Consider the following 19727-nt stretch of genomic DNA (forward strand, 5'->3'; position numbering starts at 1 on the left):
GTGTTGACTTTTTTTTTTTTTCCCTTGGAGGAAATAGTGAAATTTGACAGGTAATTTTGTAAATGAAGACAGTAAACAGCTGTTGAGGATGATAATGTCTGAGTGGCTTTGTTGTTTCTATGAAAACTTAGTTACACTCATTTTAGATTAATTTTTTGTTGTCTTCTGTTAAATGAGAATTGCTTACATGGCTGCTTCAAATGGAACCTTGATTGCTTTCCATCTACTGCCAAAACTATAAAAGATCAAAAAAAAAATCAAATGCATAAAAACATTTATGAGCAGTGATACAATAAATATGTGCTATAGTGCATTTTAATTTGATAAATTAAAGTTTTGCTGTGCAGCAGTTTGTGTTCATGTGTGAGAGAAGCATATACATTAGCTATTTAAATTCAATACTGTGTTAAACAGCACTAAAAGCAATTCTGGCTGCTATTGGGAGCTTTTGGTGTGGTATTATGAAATTTCCCCAAAGTCTGAGACGCAGTGTGGGAGAAATGAAATGAAATGTACTCATGGAAAAGGAAATGCAAGGTTAGTCTTGCAGCAACCAGAGATTTAGGAGATAGAGCTTCAGTTCACACATCACCCGCAGGTTTGCTGTGCGAGCTTTGTGTGCTGCCCCGGAGCGTGGGGGAAGGCGCAGCCCTTGCAGGCTGGGCACTGGTACGAGGACTGGGGCCAGTTTCTAGCTGCTGCAGGGTTTTGGTGCGATCTGTCACTCTGTTTTCTCTGGGCTATATTTTTTTCCGTTTATAAATGGAACTAACAAACATCCTTTTACTCTTTCTTGTTTGTGTTGTCTGAGTAGGCTGCAAGGTCTCCTGCTATGCAAAACCATCTCCTACTATGTAATATACCACTTAGCACAATGGTGTGCCAGTATTCAGCAAAATACTGTAAAAAGAAAGAAAAGAAAATATTTACAAAGAGTCTAAGCCATAATTTAGTCCTGCTTTGAAGTATGTTAGAGGCATTTAAAGCTTCTCTTGACTCTCTGCATATGGATGATTTCACCCACGTTGGGTATTTCTTGGAGTCTGAGAAAGTGGTCAGGTTCTAGTGTTTGCGAGTTCACAGAACCATCCGGCAAGTGTGAATGAAGGTCATTTGTTTTGTTTGTTAGATCATACACTTAATAACACTTGAGTCCTGTTATGACCTTTTGCATAATTTTGTTTTGGCATAAATGTCAGGAAATGCAGCCAGGAATGAAAATACTGATAAATATATTGCCAGGATTTAAACTGTAACTTAGGCTTCCTGGAGAACAGATATTTAGACAGCCTTAATAATTTTTGAAATGTTTCTCATCACCCAGTCCTTCATATAAATACTTGAGAAAATGTTTCTAAATGCACATCATTTTCCCTTTCAAGGCTTCACACCATGAAAGGTGGTGTTCAGGAAGGGAAATCACTGCCTCTTTAACAAATTGGTATTTCAAAGTTCACCCCAGAGTCATTTTTTATAGCTGCTTCACCCAAAAAAAGTTCAACTCAGCTGTGCCAATACATTTTGAAGGAGCTCCTGTTTTTCTTCTATTGAGCCAATTCTCTTGACAAGCTTAACAGAAGGAGAGGCAAGACAAATGTCTGGTGTGAGATCATACAGTTAGTCCGTGACCCCAGAAAGGGCTTTGACACAGACTCTTAACACTAGAGCACGTGGTGCTTCCGCAAGCCAGCGGCGTGTAGCTGGGGAGATGCTGCCGCTTAACCCGGTCAGCAGAGCCTTGAAGTAGGGAGGGAGACCGGGGCAGCAAGCAAGCAGGAGAATTGTCTGCAAATAGAAGATCTGATCTGAATCCCCTTTGGCAGTGGTCCCTTGCGTGGAGAGGGCCCAGGGCTGTGGTTAATATCATAGGAGGCTGACAGGAGATCTTGGCTAGCTAAGGACAACATAAATCTGCTGTATAATTTGAGAACTGAGAGTGAGGAAGGGAAGTAGGTGTCATTTAAGCTTGACAAATCCAGCCTGTCCAACATGTTTTCCTGTGTCTCTGTTACTTCCCACTGTATATATATGTAGACACGCATACACACAGCATTTCATTCACAAGTTTGATGTTCTCAGTTCTTTGGCTTCTCACAGATGCTTTTGTGCTTGCCAGTAAATTGCATCAGTGATTCCAGAAGCCTTCTTTTTTTTGGTCTGCTGGCATAGGTAGAACATGGAAGTAGTGTACGGTAATTTAATACAGCTGGCTAAGATATTCTCTGTTTCTTCTCTTCCCTTCCTCTGTCCATTTCACCAAGACATTTTCATTCTGCCAACCAGGTCACCACCAAGAGGAATCAAATAAAAATCCACTGATGTCAGGAAATAATGTCAATTTACACCACATGACATCTACTGAGAATGAAGAGACAATCTCCGATAGCCTAGAGCACCTCTTAGTTCCCAGTATTACCTTAGACACAATTTTGTCTTTATGTTTAAATACTTGGAGCTCAGTATTCCTGTAAATCCCTTTTTCTATATTCAAAATGCTCCATCTGCTTTGGGAAACCCTTTAAATTAGTCATAAAGGCCAAGTCTCTTGATAGAAATAACTGAATAGCACAGACATCCTATCTGTAAAAATAACAACTGACTTCCTAGTGAAACGTAATTCTTGGAAGAGTTGGCAATGCTGCTGAAAATTATTAAGAAAATACTTGTCTATTTTCAGAAATCTTTTAGATTGAATGTCATGTACAAATGAGCATGTTTAGAATGCATAATGGAGTCTGAAGACCATCCCATTCAGAATCCATTAACCTCTTTCTTTCTGGTGCAAATTGTATATTCTGCAGTCAGCAACAGCGGGATGTTTGCAGCTATTTATAACCTGTATGTGACAGTTCTGTGTGTACCGTGTTGGCTTAACACTGCTCCCACACCAGAGCAGCAGAGCTGAACACCCCTGCAAACTCAACTCTTAATGTCATATTGCTCTACAGAGATTTTATCTCTGCATTAGCCAGAACTTAAAATCTCTGGAAGTTTTTGTTCAGGGATTTTAGCCTGAATCCCATTGAAACACAACACCTCTGTTTCTGTTCTAATATTGAGGCACTTTATTGATCAGGATATTTCAGGTAACCTGAACGATTCAAATCACTTCAGCTACAACTATTGTCTTATTCTATGTCAAAAAAAATTTGGGCACGAACATGTTCCTCTCATGGCTAAGCATGGACAATCACTCAGCCATGTGCCTTCCTGAAATCTTTGAAATAATCCCCAGGCAAGGAAAGGGTTACTGTTTGTTGTCCAGTCTTTTGCAGCTTGATGCTGAATAATCTGCCAAGTGATGCTAAAGCACAGGGCTTTTTTTCACTTTTCCCAAGTGAAAGTAATGACAAAGGTGCAGAAGAGAGGAGAATCAGACTGTGACCCCAATTCATTGAGCTGGGGGGGGAAAGAGACAGCAAAAGGAAAACCCATCTCATATGCAGTGCAGTCAGGTCATCTCTGGGAGCAGAGCATTACTGGTGGTGGAATATTCAATAGCAGCCTGTAAGCAGCTCTCTACTGGTGGAAAAGGTCATCTCTTGGTTTGCCTTGGGCATCAGAAAATACTTTGAAATTGCCCTGGCTTCTCTAAGCTGACAGTGCTGCTGGAGAGGGTGCCTGAGGGTACAAGAGAGGTGACAATGGAACAGTGGCCCCACTCCCATCAAAATCAAAAGCAGAACACTGATTGACTGGAGTGAAGGTAAGGTCAGGACCGAAGTGTCGCATGTAACGTGTTTCAGCATTGTCATCATACTGATTTTTCAGACACAGGAGAACGGTTAGCAGTATTCACTGTACAGCTTCAAGAGTTTTGAGAGATGTTGACACAAATTTTAATAGATGGATCATTTCCTGCACACTATGGTTTCTGTATTTAAAGAAAAAATGCCGCATGCTGCGGGGAATAATAATATGACCATGATTCACTCCTTTTATGATCTTGTTCTGAAGGAGATGCATCTGACGGGTTGCTACCCCAGGAAAATCAAACTAGATTAAGGGTCTGTAGCTGGGAGGAGGCTGGAAGGGGCAAACTCCTTTATATTTGTGCAGTTAATTTCCAAGACCACCCGGTCTAGTTGGCTGTCATCCTTCCCCCTTTTTAACCTTCTTTTCATATTGCTCCTGCAAGGCTGCTTTATCATATAAGAATCCATGACAGTGTTCTTGGATGTTCTCTGCTTACAGCCGTAAGTGCGTTTTCCCATTGGCAGTTCAGAGAGTACAGCACAGCTTGGGCTGACAGTCGGCTAACGGTTGTCTTTAAGAATTGTCTCTTATCTTGCGTTCACACAGCTGTGGAGTCAATTCTGCTGGTGTTCTCCTACAGGAGCAATTAACAGGTGTAGGAAATTTTCGTAACATGCAGACAAAGGTGTAAAATGCATTTGAATTACCATGGTTGAACAGCATGCTGAGATGAACCACTGGGACTCAGCCAAGTGCTCAGCCGTACTTCGGCCATGCACAGCATCGTGGCCCTTTGCACTCATAAGGCCAGGCCTTCTGACCTGAGGGTAAGGAAGAAATTGCTAATGACATCTGTAATTTTTAAAATGTCTGCTGGCATCAAGCTCTTGCTTCCTGCAAAAGTAGTTGAGGCAGGATTACGGGGGGGCAGATTGGGCCAAGAGGTGGCTGACTGACAAACTGATAGGATGTGAGATCTAGAGATGTAGTAGAATTAGCAAGTAGATACTACTGATCCAAATTAAATCTTGTTAATAAAATGAAGCAAACCTTTATGCATGAAACTTACACCATTTCTAGTGTAAAGTGCAGAGTGGGATGGGAGCATTTTTCTGAAAGTAAACTTTGCCCTTGGAAACTGGCAGGGGACCTGTGCACGTTGCACTGTCACCCCTGCAAATCGCATGGAGCTCCTCGCCGCCTGCGAGCACTGCCCAGGAGAGGAGGACTGTGAATCTGGCAATGTACAATTTTGCGAGGATTTCCCTGTAGGATTGATTTTCTACTCTTTTCCGGTTCCATTTTCACTTAGGGAGAAGATAACCCTTAATTTTAGTTTTGAAATTAAACTGATTGGACTTATCTGCTGCTTAGATGGAAGCAGCAGCAGGAAGCCAGCCTGTGCCTCAGGAGCGAGCTGGCGGGTGTCCTCCTTGTCTGAGCGCAGCTCTGATACGCGGGTTTGTGTAGGACCCATTCACACGGGGGTGAATGTCACCCCACATGGCCACCCATCATCAACCTCCACCACTCCTTCCTGTGCATCCCAAATAGCTATTTCAGGCCTGTGCTGCCATCGGGCTGCTGATGACTGATTATGATTTCATAAGAAATAGCGTTATCACAAGTGCGTTATCTTAAACCTGTATGTTCCTTGTGGCCGTGATTACTCCTGCTTCCTTGTGCTCGCTCTCATCTCGCCGAGCATTGTACCACTAATCCCACGGGCACACCGTATGTGTGCAGACGAGCTTTTCCTGTTGGATTTGCATTTCTTCAGAGCCTTGGAAAGCCGGACTTTCATAAGTCTCATTCCACCTGCCTGATCAAGCAAAGTGTCGAAAGTCGGCAGAGAGCAGGAGCGGTGACTAATATCGTTGAAGATTTCTGTAACAAAGGGAAGGCTTGTTCTTCAGATTCTTTTTTCCCTCCTTTTGATACTGTCCCCTAAATGTCATTTGTATAATTACACAGAAACCTATTTTGATTTGTCTAGTGCAGAAAGGCATAGAAAGAAGTGTATAAAAAGGCAGTAATGATTGGAAAAAAGTCACAGCAGATTTTTAAATCTTTGCTTTGGGCTGTGAGACAAATGGATAACTATATGGTGCATAGAGATTCGGTGCTAGGCTCCTGTTTATTACTTTCTGCTATAAAAAACTCGCTGTTGTTTAAAGAGCATTCTGATATCATGCAGCCTATCGTTCCCCCTAGCACTCCTGCACTCTTCCTGGGGGTCAAGGTAAGAGGAAAACTTTTTCCTAGCAATGGAAAGTCACCTCTACAGAGCACGACATCTCTCAAAAGCCTCATCCAAATCCATTGTGTTTTCTTGCTTTGAATTGGGGCCTGATTTAGGGAATTTGAAGCTGAGAGTTCCCAACAAATTAGACAGCTAGTTTCTAATTAAGGTGCTGTAGGGAAAAAACCAGATTCGGACAGAACCAGAGATGTTATAGTAACTTCAGAGTTGCTCTTGGAGTTTATCTCTAAGTGTTTTGTCAGTCGAGTAGGCACTTGCTTTTCTCACAGGCCATTTAACATGAGGATCGTGTCTCCTTCATTTGTCTTCTTGAAATATTGAGGACACATTGCTCTTCATGTGGCTGACAGTCAGACAGGAACGTCTGCACTCTGCCTGAAAACTGATGTGTGCTATCAGCTCTTAGAAGAAACATTTTAGCTGCAAATACAAACATTCAGTCCTCATCCAATGAAATCTTTAAAAAGTAGCTGGCATCTCCTAGAAACTTTGATTAACATTTTGCTTAAAGACAGTTTTTCTACTAGAGCAAACATCTTCTGTATTACCCTGCTTTTTCATTCTATTATGCAAAAGTGTCAGATACAACTGCCAAGAAACAAAGATCCAGGACTTCTTTTCTCCGTGCAAACACACCTGAAGTCTCCATCCTGCTGGTGACAATGTCTTCATTAGTAATACAGAATGACTTCACTTTTTGTTTAACTCCACCCTAACACTGCACTGCTTTTGCCCCAGAACTTTCTTTTTTTCTCCAAAATGAAATATTTTTTATTGTGAAAATTACAACTTGCTTCAGGAAAGCAGAACATTTAACAAATTAAAACTTTTTTGAATCAAAACTCCGATGATTGCAATTGTAACACGACTTTGTAATGTTGCAGTGGGAGAGAAGTCAATGATAAATACATATGGTACCCTCGATACAGTAGACACAAGGAGAAAGAAAAATACAAATATCCAGAAGTAAAAGGGTGAACTTGCTAGGGAGATGCTGAATTATGCAGAAATCCAAACATAGATAGTTGGTGTAATCTCAAATCTATCAGCCTTGACAGTATCCTTTTAAATGACTCCTTAAAAATGTTAATTGCACATCATAGGCACTTCAGCAATGACATTTCTGCCATTGAATGTCATGGGGACATTTTTCCTTTTATTATCCTTGAGCAGGAGAAATGAACTACCAGAGTTAGCCACCAAGTAACTGTATCATGAAATGTAATGGATCTACCTTCAATATTTATGTTGGTTCTGCTTTTAATAAGCTGCTTTTTAAATTCATGAGTGAGAGTGGTGGATGGTATAAGGAAGGCAACATTGTTACACTTTGCTTTATGAACTGTAAGATAAAGGTTTGTCTATCAGACTTTCAAAACTACAGATGCTGAAAGCCCTGGAGTCTATGATTTTTGTAAATTTTAATAAGAGCTGGTTTATAACTGCAGACTGAAGAAGTTGGTCACATTTTTGTCTTGTTTCTCCAGGGTACTCAGTATCATCAGCTCTCCGCATCATGTTTTTGTTTTAAACATGCAGAACAAAAGGAAGGGGAAAAAGAAAGGGAAAACAGACAGGGAAGAAGAAGGGAAAGGAAAAGTGGAATAAAAAACCCCAGCAACCGACTGCTGGCATTTTAGGATTTTCCACTGTGAACTTAAAACAGAGATTCCTTGTCTAAGATGGCTCCTACAGCTTCCTCTCCCTCTTTGCCCCTTCAGGGGAAGGAAAAAGGGAGAGAAATAGTTAATAGCTAAAACTTCCTTTTTCTTGCTATCTAGTATATTGCCTCTGTCTTACTTTAGGAAATTTCCCTCCCTATGGCAGGGTTTTTGGACATCGCTCAGTGTGGGATGTGTTGCCTTACTGTTTTCCCCATCTCAGTGGAGTTCTTTGATCAATCTCAGTGTGCACCTTACCCTATGATCTTCCGGCTTTGGGTTCGGGTTTTTTCCTTTCATATCTTTTGAGGACAGATTTGGCAAACTGCGTGCATAACGTACATTAGGGGTATTAAACATATGTTCTTCCTGGATATCTAAACTTATTTTTTTATATATATAGTCACCATGTAGTAATAGTCAGCCTGAGGATGCCAAAATAGTGAATTGGGGGATAGAAGGTTTAATGTGAGCAACACTTTCAAAATGCCCCTCACCCTCCCGTCCTTCCCACTTCTCTATGCACAGCCTTGGTTATACAGTGCTTCTCACAGTTTTATACTATAAACTCTCAATGCACTGCAGCAAAGCTATGCCAAGAGATGGTAAAATATTCCCTTGCAAGTTTGACCTTGCAAGATCATACTGCATAGTTGCAGTTTACAGAGATTGTGAAAGAACAAAATATTACTGCTCAGCATTGTGATGATAACTTTTGGACGTATGTACTCAGAGTGGACCAGTCTTTGCAATTATTCAGGACGGTGTTCTGAAGTGTAAGTATACCTGCAAATAATCAGTACATCCAAATTAAACCACCGTACCTGACTCTGCTCTTCTGTCAGTTTTTGCCTATGTCATTCTCGTTGACATGGAGTGTCAGCTGAGCTCAGTATTTATCCTGCTGTTACTGCTCAGACTGCCTTTTCCTTAGACTAGTTTGGGTTTCTGCTTTACCCAAACTGTATTTTACTTTAGCATAGTAAAGACCATGTGAGCAGCATACAACATTAAAGAGAATTTACAAGAAAAGAGTACGATTAAAAGAGTATATCATATATTCTACAAATGCTAATAAGGGGACTAATATGATCTGAGACAGGAGATATGACCTGAGACTGGGGAAGAGGAATGTATTCCTGCTGCAGATGCTCCTTAGTGAAGCTTGCAAAAATGTATTGACTTTCTAGAAATAAAACTACTTCTCCACCTTCCCCAGGCTGGTACTGTCTAGCTCTAGATTGTACACAGCATTATTCAATTCCCTGCAGCTTCTAGTCCAAGGGACTCTGCACAAACCGAGTTTGCTCTGTGATGAAATTGCAGCTGTTGAGCTTATTTCTCAAAGGACACAGCTCATTTCAAGATCTTTTACTCTTTATTCAAGCAGCTTCACAGACACCTAGAAAAGCTCTTCAGCTAAATTGGAGGTCTCTTCAGATAGCTACCACCAACCAGTTGTTGCTTATTGCTTCTAAGCTGAAAAATCCCTTTACCTTCTTTGTGCACTTGAACTTGAAGAGCTGCAGTCTTGCCCACATGGAATGTAGGGGAGAGCATGGGGCTGTCACCCACAAGCTTGACTTTTCATTGCCCCATGTGGGCAGCAAGTTTGAAACACTACTTTAGTTCACTTTTGGCTTATTTTCTTCATTGTTTCACCATAATATTCAACACTTACTTTTTTTTCCTTTACTGTGCCATTAAACACGTGCTTTCTTTACATCCATTGCCTCTATGAAGTGCAGGTGTTTTACCAACTTTCCATGCCTGGTGAATGGTTAACTTTCTAGGTGTTTTTCCAGTAGGCACATGCAGCTACCCTGTTGAAAAGAAATGGGGATTTTTATGCACAAATATGCCCAAAAGCAGGTAGGCTAGCAGAACAGTAAAAAAAAAAAAAAAAAAAAAAAATTCAAAGTTAAAACTATAGGTACTGGAATCTGAAGATACCTGACTTGTAAATTAGATGAGCATATCACACATCTGATTTATATATGCAGTTACAAATAAATATGATTTGTCTTGCCACCTTGATTCATAATTCAGTTTCATCTTCAGTTTGTTTCAAAACAGGTGCAAATGCCTGATACACTTACATCTACGTGAGCAATACCTGGAGGGAAGTTATGCGTAGCAGTCAGCAGTTCGGCTGCCTGTCTTTCTTTGATCAATATGTCATTTTGAGGGTATAACCGACCACAAGCATCTGGCAGAGTCCGGTAGTAGTAACCAGTTATTGCAGAAGCCAACTGGTCACGTCAACAGCAACTGGCACATCTTTGGTGGAAGGGGTGGCCTGCTTGGGGCTACTCCAGTAACCAGACCCTTCTACATCTCCATGCCATTTGGATCATACTCTCAAAATCCCATTACTAATCGTGTGTACCCTGACTTTTGTATATCCTCCCAGAGGATACTGGTTTGGCACCTGGGAGTGCATGCTCAGGGAATTGGTGAGCTGTCTCTTGCGTCGTGCTGCACTGTGGTATCTGCAGGTAGGGCTTGGTATGAATGCCAGTCACAAGTGGAGACTGAAAGGGGAGGCTGAGTCCATCTAACTCATAAATGGATTTAGTAAATGGAGTGCCTTATTCTGTATCAGTTCCAGGGGTACCGTTGCTTATAAATGGAGTAAAACAGACATGCAAGGTATTTGTAATCAGAAAATCTGTTATATAGGCAGCTCTTTCAAAGATGTTCTCCTGTCTCAGTGTTTTACTGACTGTTCCCAAACTATTAAAGCAAGCAATTAAAAGTGAATGATAAAGCATGCTTTTGTGTATTTGATCTCATCTTGCTGCTTTTAGCAGTCTGAAAGAGCCATATAATCTAATGCTGATGATCGGGATGGTTCTGACTTCCATTCTCCAGTGGAAAGCACTGGGTTTGGAGTGGATCTCTGGAAGTCTCTGCTCAGGGTCTCCTTTCCAGTGGTGTCCCTTGGAAGATTTTCAGTGCTTACATATTTGCCGTCTCCAAAATAAGAAAATACTGCTTGCTTACAGTGATTCTGGAGGGATTCCAGTGCTGAATGAATACTAAGTAGAAAATGTCCTTCTCAGAGGCAGGAAGAGATGATGAATCACTGCAAAAGCTTATTTCTTGACCAATCTGCCCATGTATTTTGTTATCTGAAATTATAATGAAGATATAGCAGGCTAATATCGTGTGCAAACTGAATGGAAGATGAAATAAAAGTGGGAGATGATGATAGCTCAGTACTGGGATTTGCACGTAGCCTTTACATGATGGCACCAGTCTGAGGCAGAGGGTCGCATGCCTGCTTCCTTTGGGACAAGAGAAAAATCAATCTCATCTACCTTGTGCCTGGATGTGATGTAGTATCAGGGAAGACTAATGAGCCTGCTATGTTGACTGCAGCATTTATTGGTGATTAGTGACTCTAAAAAAAGTGCTCTGCAAAGAAGGAAGAAACTGGTGAGTTATTGTGATCCCCAGTCAGGTCTCCCTCCTTTAGGGACTATCTCGTTCAGCTTTCTACCAGTCCAAGAGAGGAGCATTTCTGTTTTTCTGTATTCTTTATTAGCAACATGACTTTGCTGTTTGTTCTAGGATAGCAGTTAACATCACTGAGATTAGCATCTGTGGGCAAGGCTTGTACAGAGAAGTCAGGCACTGCTTACTCTTAAATTTTTGTTTTGGAGACTAGAAGAAAAAAGTATTAGTCACCTTGTTCAGCTGGGAAATAAAGGCACAGAAAAATCACACCCCATGTTATCTCTGCTTTATGCCACTCAGACAGTGCATATTTCACCAGGTAAGAATTTCTCTTGCAAGTGGGAGCTCTCAGCATAATGCAGCAGTTGAACCATGAGTGGTCTCCTGACTCTTTTCTATGTGGCTGAACCCCACTGAGATCCAGCAACTCAGGACCAAGGGTACTGTGTTCAGGTGCCTAAAGTAGCAGACAGACACCAAAGGGTTTTTAAAGCTCTATGATTCCTAGTTCCTATTGATTTTGTTTTAGCTGTAAGGATCTGTATCTTCATGTCTTGCCTGAGGTCATTAAAGGATGCTGTGGAAGAGCTGGAAGTGAAATGAGATTTCCTGTCCTAGTCCAATGCCTTCATCAAAAAGCTATGTTTTATATCACAGTTTATGACAAGAAAGCTAAGAAACCTTATTAACTAATCTAACTCTCATCTGGCTGTATGAAGAAATCCAGTACAGCATTATATCATCCTTTTGAAGATACACATATATATGTTATGTTGCTTGGGAGTTCGCTAAGTTATACCTCGGGTATTTTCCTTTGAAGACCTTCATAATACTTTTAATGTGGTAGTTTTCCATGAAATTATGTCCTCCCTATCTATTAATTGACAAAATAGATCATCCTTTGCTTTCTTCTCTGCTGGTTTTATGGTTTAAAGATGAAAGCTAGGCTAATAGTGCAAAATCTGAAGTTTAAACTGCATTTTGTCTCCAGTAGTTGGCATTCTTCTTTAATTACTACATCCTTTGCACAGTTTTTCAGAGGGATTAACTTTGTAACAGCTCTGATTAAGGACCTGGTGGAAGAAACTTACATTAACCATTTGTACTCCATTTGATCAAGTGTTTCAGAAGGGAAATGGACAGCTTGAGGTCCCAGCAGTGGATATTACAGCATTTAGCTCATCGGTGACTGATTCAAAGCAGTCTGGGTTGCTGATGACCCACCCTTTGTTAGCATTGACTGTGTAAGTGAATCAATGTGTAAAAAGCTGCCCACGTAATTTTGTCATCTTTAAAGTCATCATCAGTCACACTTTCCAGATCAGGTTCTAATCTCTTTGTTTTGTTAGGTTTTCTTAATAGCTGTGATTCATCCTGATCCTAGGGTGTGTCCACTGACAATTGCCCAGTTATCAAATGTGTTTAGGAAAAGGTGCAGGAGGAGCAAGAAATTGAAAATTGCAGGAATATATGTCCTATACCCTGTTACAGTCTTTTCCAAGATGGGAAGAGGCATTGGTGTATACATCTAAGTGGGGTCAAGTAGAGATTGCTCTGAGGTCCAGTTTGACCATTGACTGTTGATGGGAGTTTGTCTCTGTACCTGGTAGTAACATACTTCAATATATTAATTTCAGTGAAGAATAAGATGTGCAGTGTAACTCAGGGATAATGGGGTTTGTACTCTTCAATTTTTTATGTCATTTAGTAAGTGCTGATCTTGCATTAAGATGTCACTGTCAAACTGGGTAGCATTAAAGAGGAAAGAGTTGCTAAATTTTCAGCAGGTCGAAGTATTCTCGGATCCCTAGGCACTTTCAGTAAGAATCTAGTGGAATAAAGGATAGCTAAAAAATGTTTTTAATCTAGACTGTTTAAAATTTCTCTTTTGAGAGCCACTGTAATAAATCGAAATTATTGATTTAGCCCGTAGCAGTCCAAAGATTCACTCATTTAAATCGAAACTGCTCTATTACTCAGAGCAATAACCCAGCGCTTTGAAATCTCTCGTCGGAGACTCCTGGTCCGCACATGTAGACAGGCATTCAACAAAGATTTCCATTTGTTTATGGATCTTACATCAGTTGAGACCTCTGCACTGCTTTTCTTAGTAATTATCTGCCAGCTCCCACTGCACCCTGTGGAAGCCTTTGCAGTGCTGGGCTTGTGGTTCACTGTTTCTGGGCTTGGCTGAGCCCTGGCTGTGTGCAGCCAGTACAAGCTGTTCCAGCACTGACAGGTTTAACATCATCCCAGCTCTTCCTGGACCTCTGCAGAGAAAGAGAGTCTATTTTGCGTTATGGCATCTGTGGTATTACCCACGTTATGAGTCTATCCATGGGCTTACGTGTGGATTGTGTCTATGTGATACCATGGTTTAGATCCCCTATGTTGAAGAGAGGGTTAAGTACAGCTTTTGATACAGCTGTATCCAGGTAAGAAAAATCTCCTTCCAAGGGTAAATATTTTTCAGGGCATTAAAGGTCTGAATGATCAGTAAATAGTTGCAAAAGAATGCTTAATATCATACCCAAAAATATTATAAAATCAATCAAAAACCTTGGTTAAATTAACACTAGCTGATAGCAAAAGTGTGTGTTCTGGCCATGTAGTTGACAAGAGCTGGTGAGTTCCATGGCAGCTTCTCCCTGTGTCGCTTCTGGTTTGCCTTTTATGCATTTTTTATTATCTTTCCATTAACAGAGTATTTCTGTTCCACCTTCTTTTTCTAAAACTCAGAGTTTCAGAAAAATTGAGCACTCCTCAGAAGCATTCACACAGCTTTGCAGCACGGTTCCTTCTCCTTCTGGGGCAGTAATTTACTGCTAGCGTATGCCAGTAGTAAATTACTAACCCCATCACTAACTTGCTGGCTCAGCTGCTGTAACCAATAAGTAGCACCTAATCATTGCCCATCTGCTCCAGCAAAGGAGTAACTGTGGGTTCAGTGCTCCTCACTTACGCCTGTGTGCTCAGACCTGGAGCCAGGGTGGCTGTTCGTAGATCAAAAGGGAGTCCTTACTCCCTTGTGCAAGCGCATGGTCCAATCCATCCCTGAATGATTAGCATATTCATAAATTAAAATAAATCCGAGGAGTGAACTGTCCCAGGGGATCTCTCAATCCAATCAAATTAGACTCATATATCTACCCCAGAGCAGTTCCTTAGAAGCCCTGCCTTCCTGCAGCTTCATTTGTAAGCGCTACGTGCTGTGTACTTTAGGAAAGTTTTATAATTACTTGCTGTTCCGGCTGCTGAACAGTTCTAAATGTTAGATATTAAGGAATTGCTGTTTCAGTCAGTGAACAAGCTCTGAACATTAAATCTGCTTCATGAGAAGTTTTTTTCTCAGCCATTACACATCTCTGAAGGCATATTTTTTTTCAAGTGGATGCTTTACCAGCTGTTGATCATCTCTCTGTTTCTTCTGTATGAAGAGAGAAGGAGGAAACTGATGATGGCATGACATTGCATAAAGGCTTTATCACTGTGGAGGGAGACGGGTGCATTACTCACAAATGCAGGCGTTGAAATAATTATGCAGGTCATCCTGAAAAAGTGCCAATAAAACCTTTATCTTATACCATGCATATTTTTGGACATTTTTGTATCATGTATTTTACGGAAGAAATATTTTAGCAATGTTTTACAGAATTCCATAAAAGAATTTTGGTACCATTTTTGTGGTATCTCCACCACTACAGCTTGATACCTTGGGAAGAAGCAACCTGTCTTTGTCACGGACCAAGGAGATACTGGCTGAAGTAGCTCAGTGAGTGGTACCAAGTGCTTGGTGAGAACTGGAAAACCAAATTAAACAGGTGTTTTTGAGGCAGTGTTGTAAAAGGTAATAGCAGTGATTTCTTTCACAGAATAGCTCATCAATTACCAAAAAATGTGCCTCATGTACAGAATGATGTTGAAATTTAAGATGCATGCACTGAAGACCATTTAAGACTGGGATCACGAGCTGTGGTTCCCATTTCCATCGATAACAGAATGATGGTCCAGCAGTTAACAGATTTGGAAAACCACAAGTCAGTTCCTTACCCTGTTCCAGTCTTCCATATATCCTTGTGTGTCACATAGCCTCTCCTTCAGGCCTCATGTGCAAAATGGAGATAGCTGTGTCTGCAGCGGAATGGAGAAGAGATTTAGGAGTGTACGACCCTCAAGCCCCACTGCAACAGATGGTCCATAATTAAAGCATGGACAGTAAGTCCCTTATTTTAGTCCTAGAAGATCACACAGTGGCAGATATAACTGTCAGTGGTGGAGGAGTGATTCTGCTAATTCTACATTTGGGAGGAAGGTGGTCGGTTTATGTTAGACTTGTTTGTGGTGGAGTTCAATGCTTCATGTTTATGGTGGAGTTCAGTGCTTCTTAGAGATACAGGCTGTTGTTTGTGGCTCCAGTGAAGATAACATTGCTGAGAATGCAACTGAGGCAATAGCAGTCAAGTCAAGTGCAGTTTACATTACAGTTGTGCATTTTGCCATGTGGTTCTCCAGATGTGTTTGTGAGTTCATAATAGATTAAAAAATGTTGACATTTTCTTTGATTGTGATGATCAAAGTCCATTGACCATCATGGACTTAAAATACAAATTCCAAAAGATGTACTAGAATCCTCTGTGTTGTTAGGTTGGAGTAACAGAAGAATCCCTTCACATGTAAACTACAGGATATATACACATGTATGAAATATGGAATACAAATACTGAGACAGTAACTTTAAAAAGCTGTGGCTATGCTGAGAGCTGACTAATCCCTGCCAGCCACATGATCCCTGGAGAGCTTCCCAAACGCGCCTGCATGTGTGCACGCTAACTGTAGCCAGCCTCAGCTCAAGTTCCTGCTGCAGGTGATCTCAGGAACCATGTAGAAAAGATGTGGTCACCTCATACTGCCTGGTTTTGACACTAGGACACGATTCCAAGGGTGAGTGGGTACACAGCTGTGGCCGCTCGCAGTGGTAAACATGCCGTGGGGTGCTGCGTAGCAGCAGGCTGCCCAGAGGTTTTGTTCTTGGTATTTCCCCTGTGTAGCTCAAAGCCAGGCTGAGCGTGTGCTGCAGGGAGGCAGTACAGACAGTCATGAGCAGAACCCCAGGCAACCAACACTTTGAAGCTGTCTGAAGAGCCGAGAAAATGGGGTGTTGTGCGTCCAGAGCTGTGAGCCAGGAGGTGGTCAGCCCTCATGTGCGGCAGTGGGTGGGCTGGCGATGAGCTCTCCCACCTGCAGCTGCCCACCTAGAGCTCCCATCCTACCAGCAGGGTTGCAGGGCTTTTGTTGTAAAGCTATTCCACATCTGCTCAGAAGCTATTTAGAGAAGTGCAGACTTCATGATCAGGAAAACTTCCCTGACATACATTATCTCTTAGAACGGCTTTTATATGTGCAAAAATTTATTCTCTATTTATCGTAAGTGAAAGCACTGAGATAGTCAATCACATGTAAAAACTTTTTCTCTGTCAGTTACTAAGCATCAGATCTAGAAATGGTGAAAATAATGGCATTTCAGCTGTCATTAATCTAAGGCATAATTGTGCCTTTAACAGCTAAATGAACGCTGTAGCTCAGGTGATTCAGGTATCTTTGCATATAATCATGCTTTCAAATAAATTACGAAGTTCAATCCAGTATGTATTCATTTTGAGATGTCCCAGAACTGTGTAAACTACAGTTATCACAGTTGGCTTGTATTTACAACCGGTAAGATTTATTTAGTAGGAACTCTTCACACGGGAGTAGGCTGCTCTTGAGTTACGAATCGCGAAACCCATCCGTCTGTCACACCGCTACCCAAAGTCCCTCTTTAAATGCATGGAGGAAATGTACCACTGTTGCAGAAGTGTTACAATGTCTCTCCTTTGACACAGCAAGAAAACAGCAAAGATATAAATTTAAAGCATTAGACAGTATTAAGGCTTTTCAGAGTAAGCCATCCAAATGAAAACCCATAATCACAATAATAATTATCAGGGGAACACATTTGATTTCAAAGTAATCATGCAAAGTGAAGCACAGAATATGTCTTCAGTAATAAAAAATGGTGATTTCTGTTCAGAGGTAAAAAGAAAGTCTAGCACTTGAGAATGTAAGTGCTTTGTACATGATCAGCTCGTGATGGATTTTCTCAGAAATGGGCCTTCATGTATTGTGCATAAAAAAAGAGGAAAAATTGAAGCTGTTATGTGATGAATGCATCCAAAGGTGTGATGCAGCTGGGATTGGGTTACTGAAGCTAGGAAGATGCCTGTCTTCCTCTTCACTTTAAAATTATTACAGCGTAGGGTTAGGTTGAAGTAATATTCTGTGAAATATTAAGGCTTTCTACACTGTGGAAAGACATTTGGAAAGTTCCAGAAATGTTAATATATGATTTCTGATGCAAACATGTTTGGGTTTTGGTGTTTTTTGGTTTTTTTTTAATTAAACTAGCAGATAGTTTGGTAGATTTCTTTCATATATTCTTTTTATTTCTGATGTAATTAAAGAAATATAATGCAAGGGAAAGAATTTCAGCATGTCTTTTCGTATTTGTTATTCAAATTATCCTGTGCCTCCTGACTTCATGGTGTATTTTACCTGACATAGCTTTGTTCTTTCTGTTTGGTCTCAGCTGCCCATTTTTTTAATTTCCAGAGCATACCTCTAAGTTTAGAATAATCTTGTCACTTTGCCATTTAATAATGTTATTTTTTTCTCGGCATCCATGCAGCATATATGAACTTCAGTTACACTGAGTTTCATTGCTGAGGATTTATGTGATTGTGATAGTGGAGATATACAACAAATCTTGGGTTTTGGATACACTGATTCTGGGCTCGTCAGTCTTCATGAGCTGCACTGGACTTAACTTTGGTTGATCAGGGTCAAATCTGTCTTGTGATAGGGTTGAATCATACTTGTAAAATCATAAAAAACATGTAATGGAATAAGTATATTTTTCTTTCATCAGATACAATATCGTGGATTTTATCCCTCATATGAACATAGTGTTCATAGAGGAGCAGCTGACCCATTTTGAATAATTCCAGTTTGTATGCTCTGAAGAAGCTGTAGATTGGAAAAGGCCTTGTGTTATATCTGCATATAAATAGCTGCATTTTCCAGTAGCTAATATGATTCACTTCATTTGCCTTCTTCAGCAAAAGTAATAGCTCTTCCCTTTCCCTGTTTTCCTCTTTTCAGAAGTAACAGTTTATTCAATGAGGTCGTGCAGATGAACTTTGAAATAGCCAGTTTCAGCACCCTTTCTGGAACGCAGCCCATCACCTGGCAGGTGGAATACCCTCGGAAGGGGACAACAGACATCACCTTGTCTGAAATCTTCATCTGCCAGAAGGATCTTGTTGGAATTGTTCCATTGGCAATGGTAAGAAATTGTTTCAGCATGTTGCTCCGTCCAATCTGTATGTGGTCTGACAAAACATACCCCAAGCCTCAGACAGGCGCGCGGGGGGGTCCCCTCTGCCCTGCCTCCCCCTGTACAGCTGTGCAGGACTCCTTGCTGAAATCAGGCCCTCACTTATGGTCCGTACACCTCACGGGTTCAGTTCTTAGAAACTTCCGCAGAGGAAAGGGATGATGCCACTTCACAAATCTCTCTCAGACTTTAAATCCTGGGTTTCTGTCATGCGTGGTTTCCTCCAGGCTGCCAGCTGGTAGCACAAAGCCACGTACATTTACCTTCCCATTTCTAATTGCCATTACACGGCTGGAACTTGCAAGCTGTAGAGCAACTTCAGAGGGCCTCAAGCACCGTTCTGCTACAGCCTAAGTTGCTCGGTCCTTAGTAGGCTGAAGCTGATACTGATTCTGCTGGCTGTTTCCCTAGTGGAAGAACATGTGGTTTTCAGGAAGAAACAGAAAATAATAACAGCCTCAATACTAAATATATTTAAGAAAAATGAAGTGTAGACTTCCATGTGGAAAAATGCCTTGGGTTGCAATCTACTTGCTCCGCTCAGTGTTGTAGCACCAGTTGTGGGCTACCTACATGCCTGTGAAATCATACCTATTGCCTGTCTTTACGAGGCTCACAAAAAATGATTTGTGGAAGCAGTGTCTCCACCTCATCCTCTGGCCCAGTGAACATGCAGTCACTTCTGCAGAGCAAGACTGGGACCCTGGGAGCGCCGAGACTTGGCAGTCAGGGCCCCCTCCTGCAAGTGAACGACCTGGGGTCCAGTTCCTGCAAACAAGAAATTTCAGTGGTATCTCCAGCATCTCAGGTGCACTGGTTTGAGGTAGGCATTTTATTTTCTGTGGGATTTAGGTACTTGTTGAGAACTTTTTCTGTGTTCACAAGTGAAGTAGGAACTGAGCATTTATTTTCGAAATCTTGCCATACCTCAGGAAAGGGAGAAGCACAAAGCTGCCAGCTACCTAGAACAGGACCAGGTGGCCATTAATAAAAGGAACTACCCATGCCACCATGAGTCAGTGATAGAGCTTAGGATTTGGAAGAAAAGTTAGACATATCCATCCCACTTGTGAATTTTGCCTCTCTTGTGCACAGTCTTGGTGGCGAAATGCTGGCAGTCTTTCCTTTGAACAGCTTCAGTGGTTTGCAGCAGATAATTAGATGAGTATTATTTCCTGGAAGTCCTAGTCTTCAATATATTCTTTCCCTTTGA

At 41.2% G+C, this 19727-nt stretch overlaps 1 protein-coding gene across 1 annotated transcript in view; it reads left to right on the forward strand.

Moving 5' to 3' along the window:
* The window catches only part of TMEM132C (transmembrane protein 132C), a 221273-nt gene that overhangs the window by 147226 nt on the left and 54320 nt on the right, over nucleotides 1–19727 (forward strand). Inside the window, exon 4 of the mRNA XM_040611372.1 lies at nucleotides 18280–18463. Within this exon, the coding sequence (XP_040467306.1) occupies nucleotides 18280–18463 (184 nt within the window). The remainder of the gene's footprint in view (nucleotides 1–18279; nucleotides 18464–19727) is intronic.

This window comes from Falco naumanni, chromosome 1 (assembly GCF_017639655.2).
Source record: "Falco naumanni isolate bFalNau1 chromosome 1, bFalNau1.pat, whole genome shotgun sequence".
Lineage (NCBI taxonomy): Eukaryota > Metazoa > Chordata > Aves > Falconiformes > Falconidae > Falco > Falco naumanni.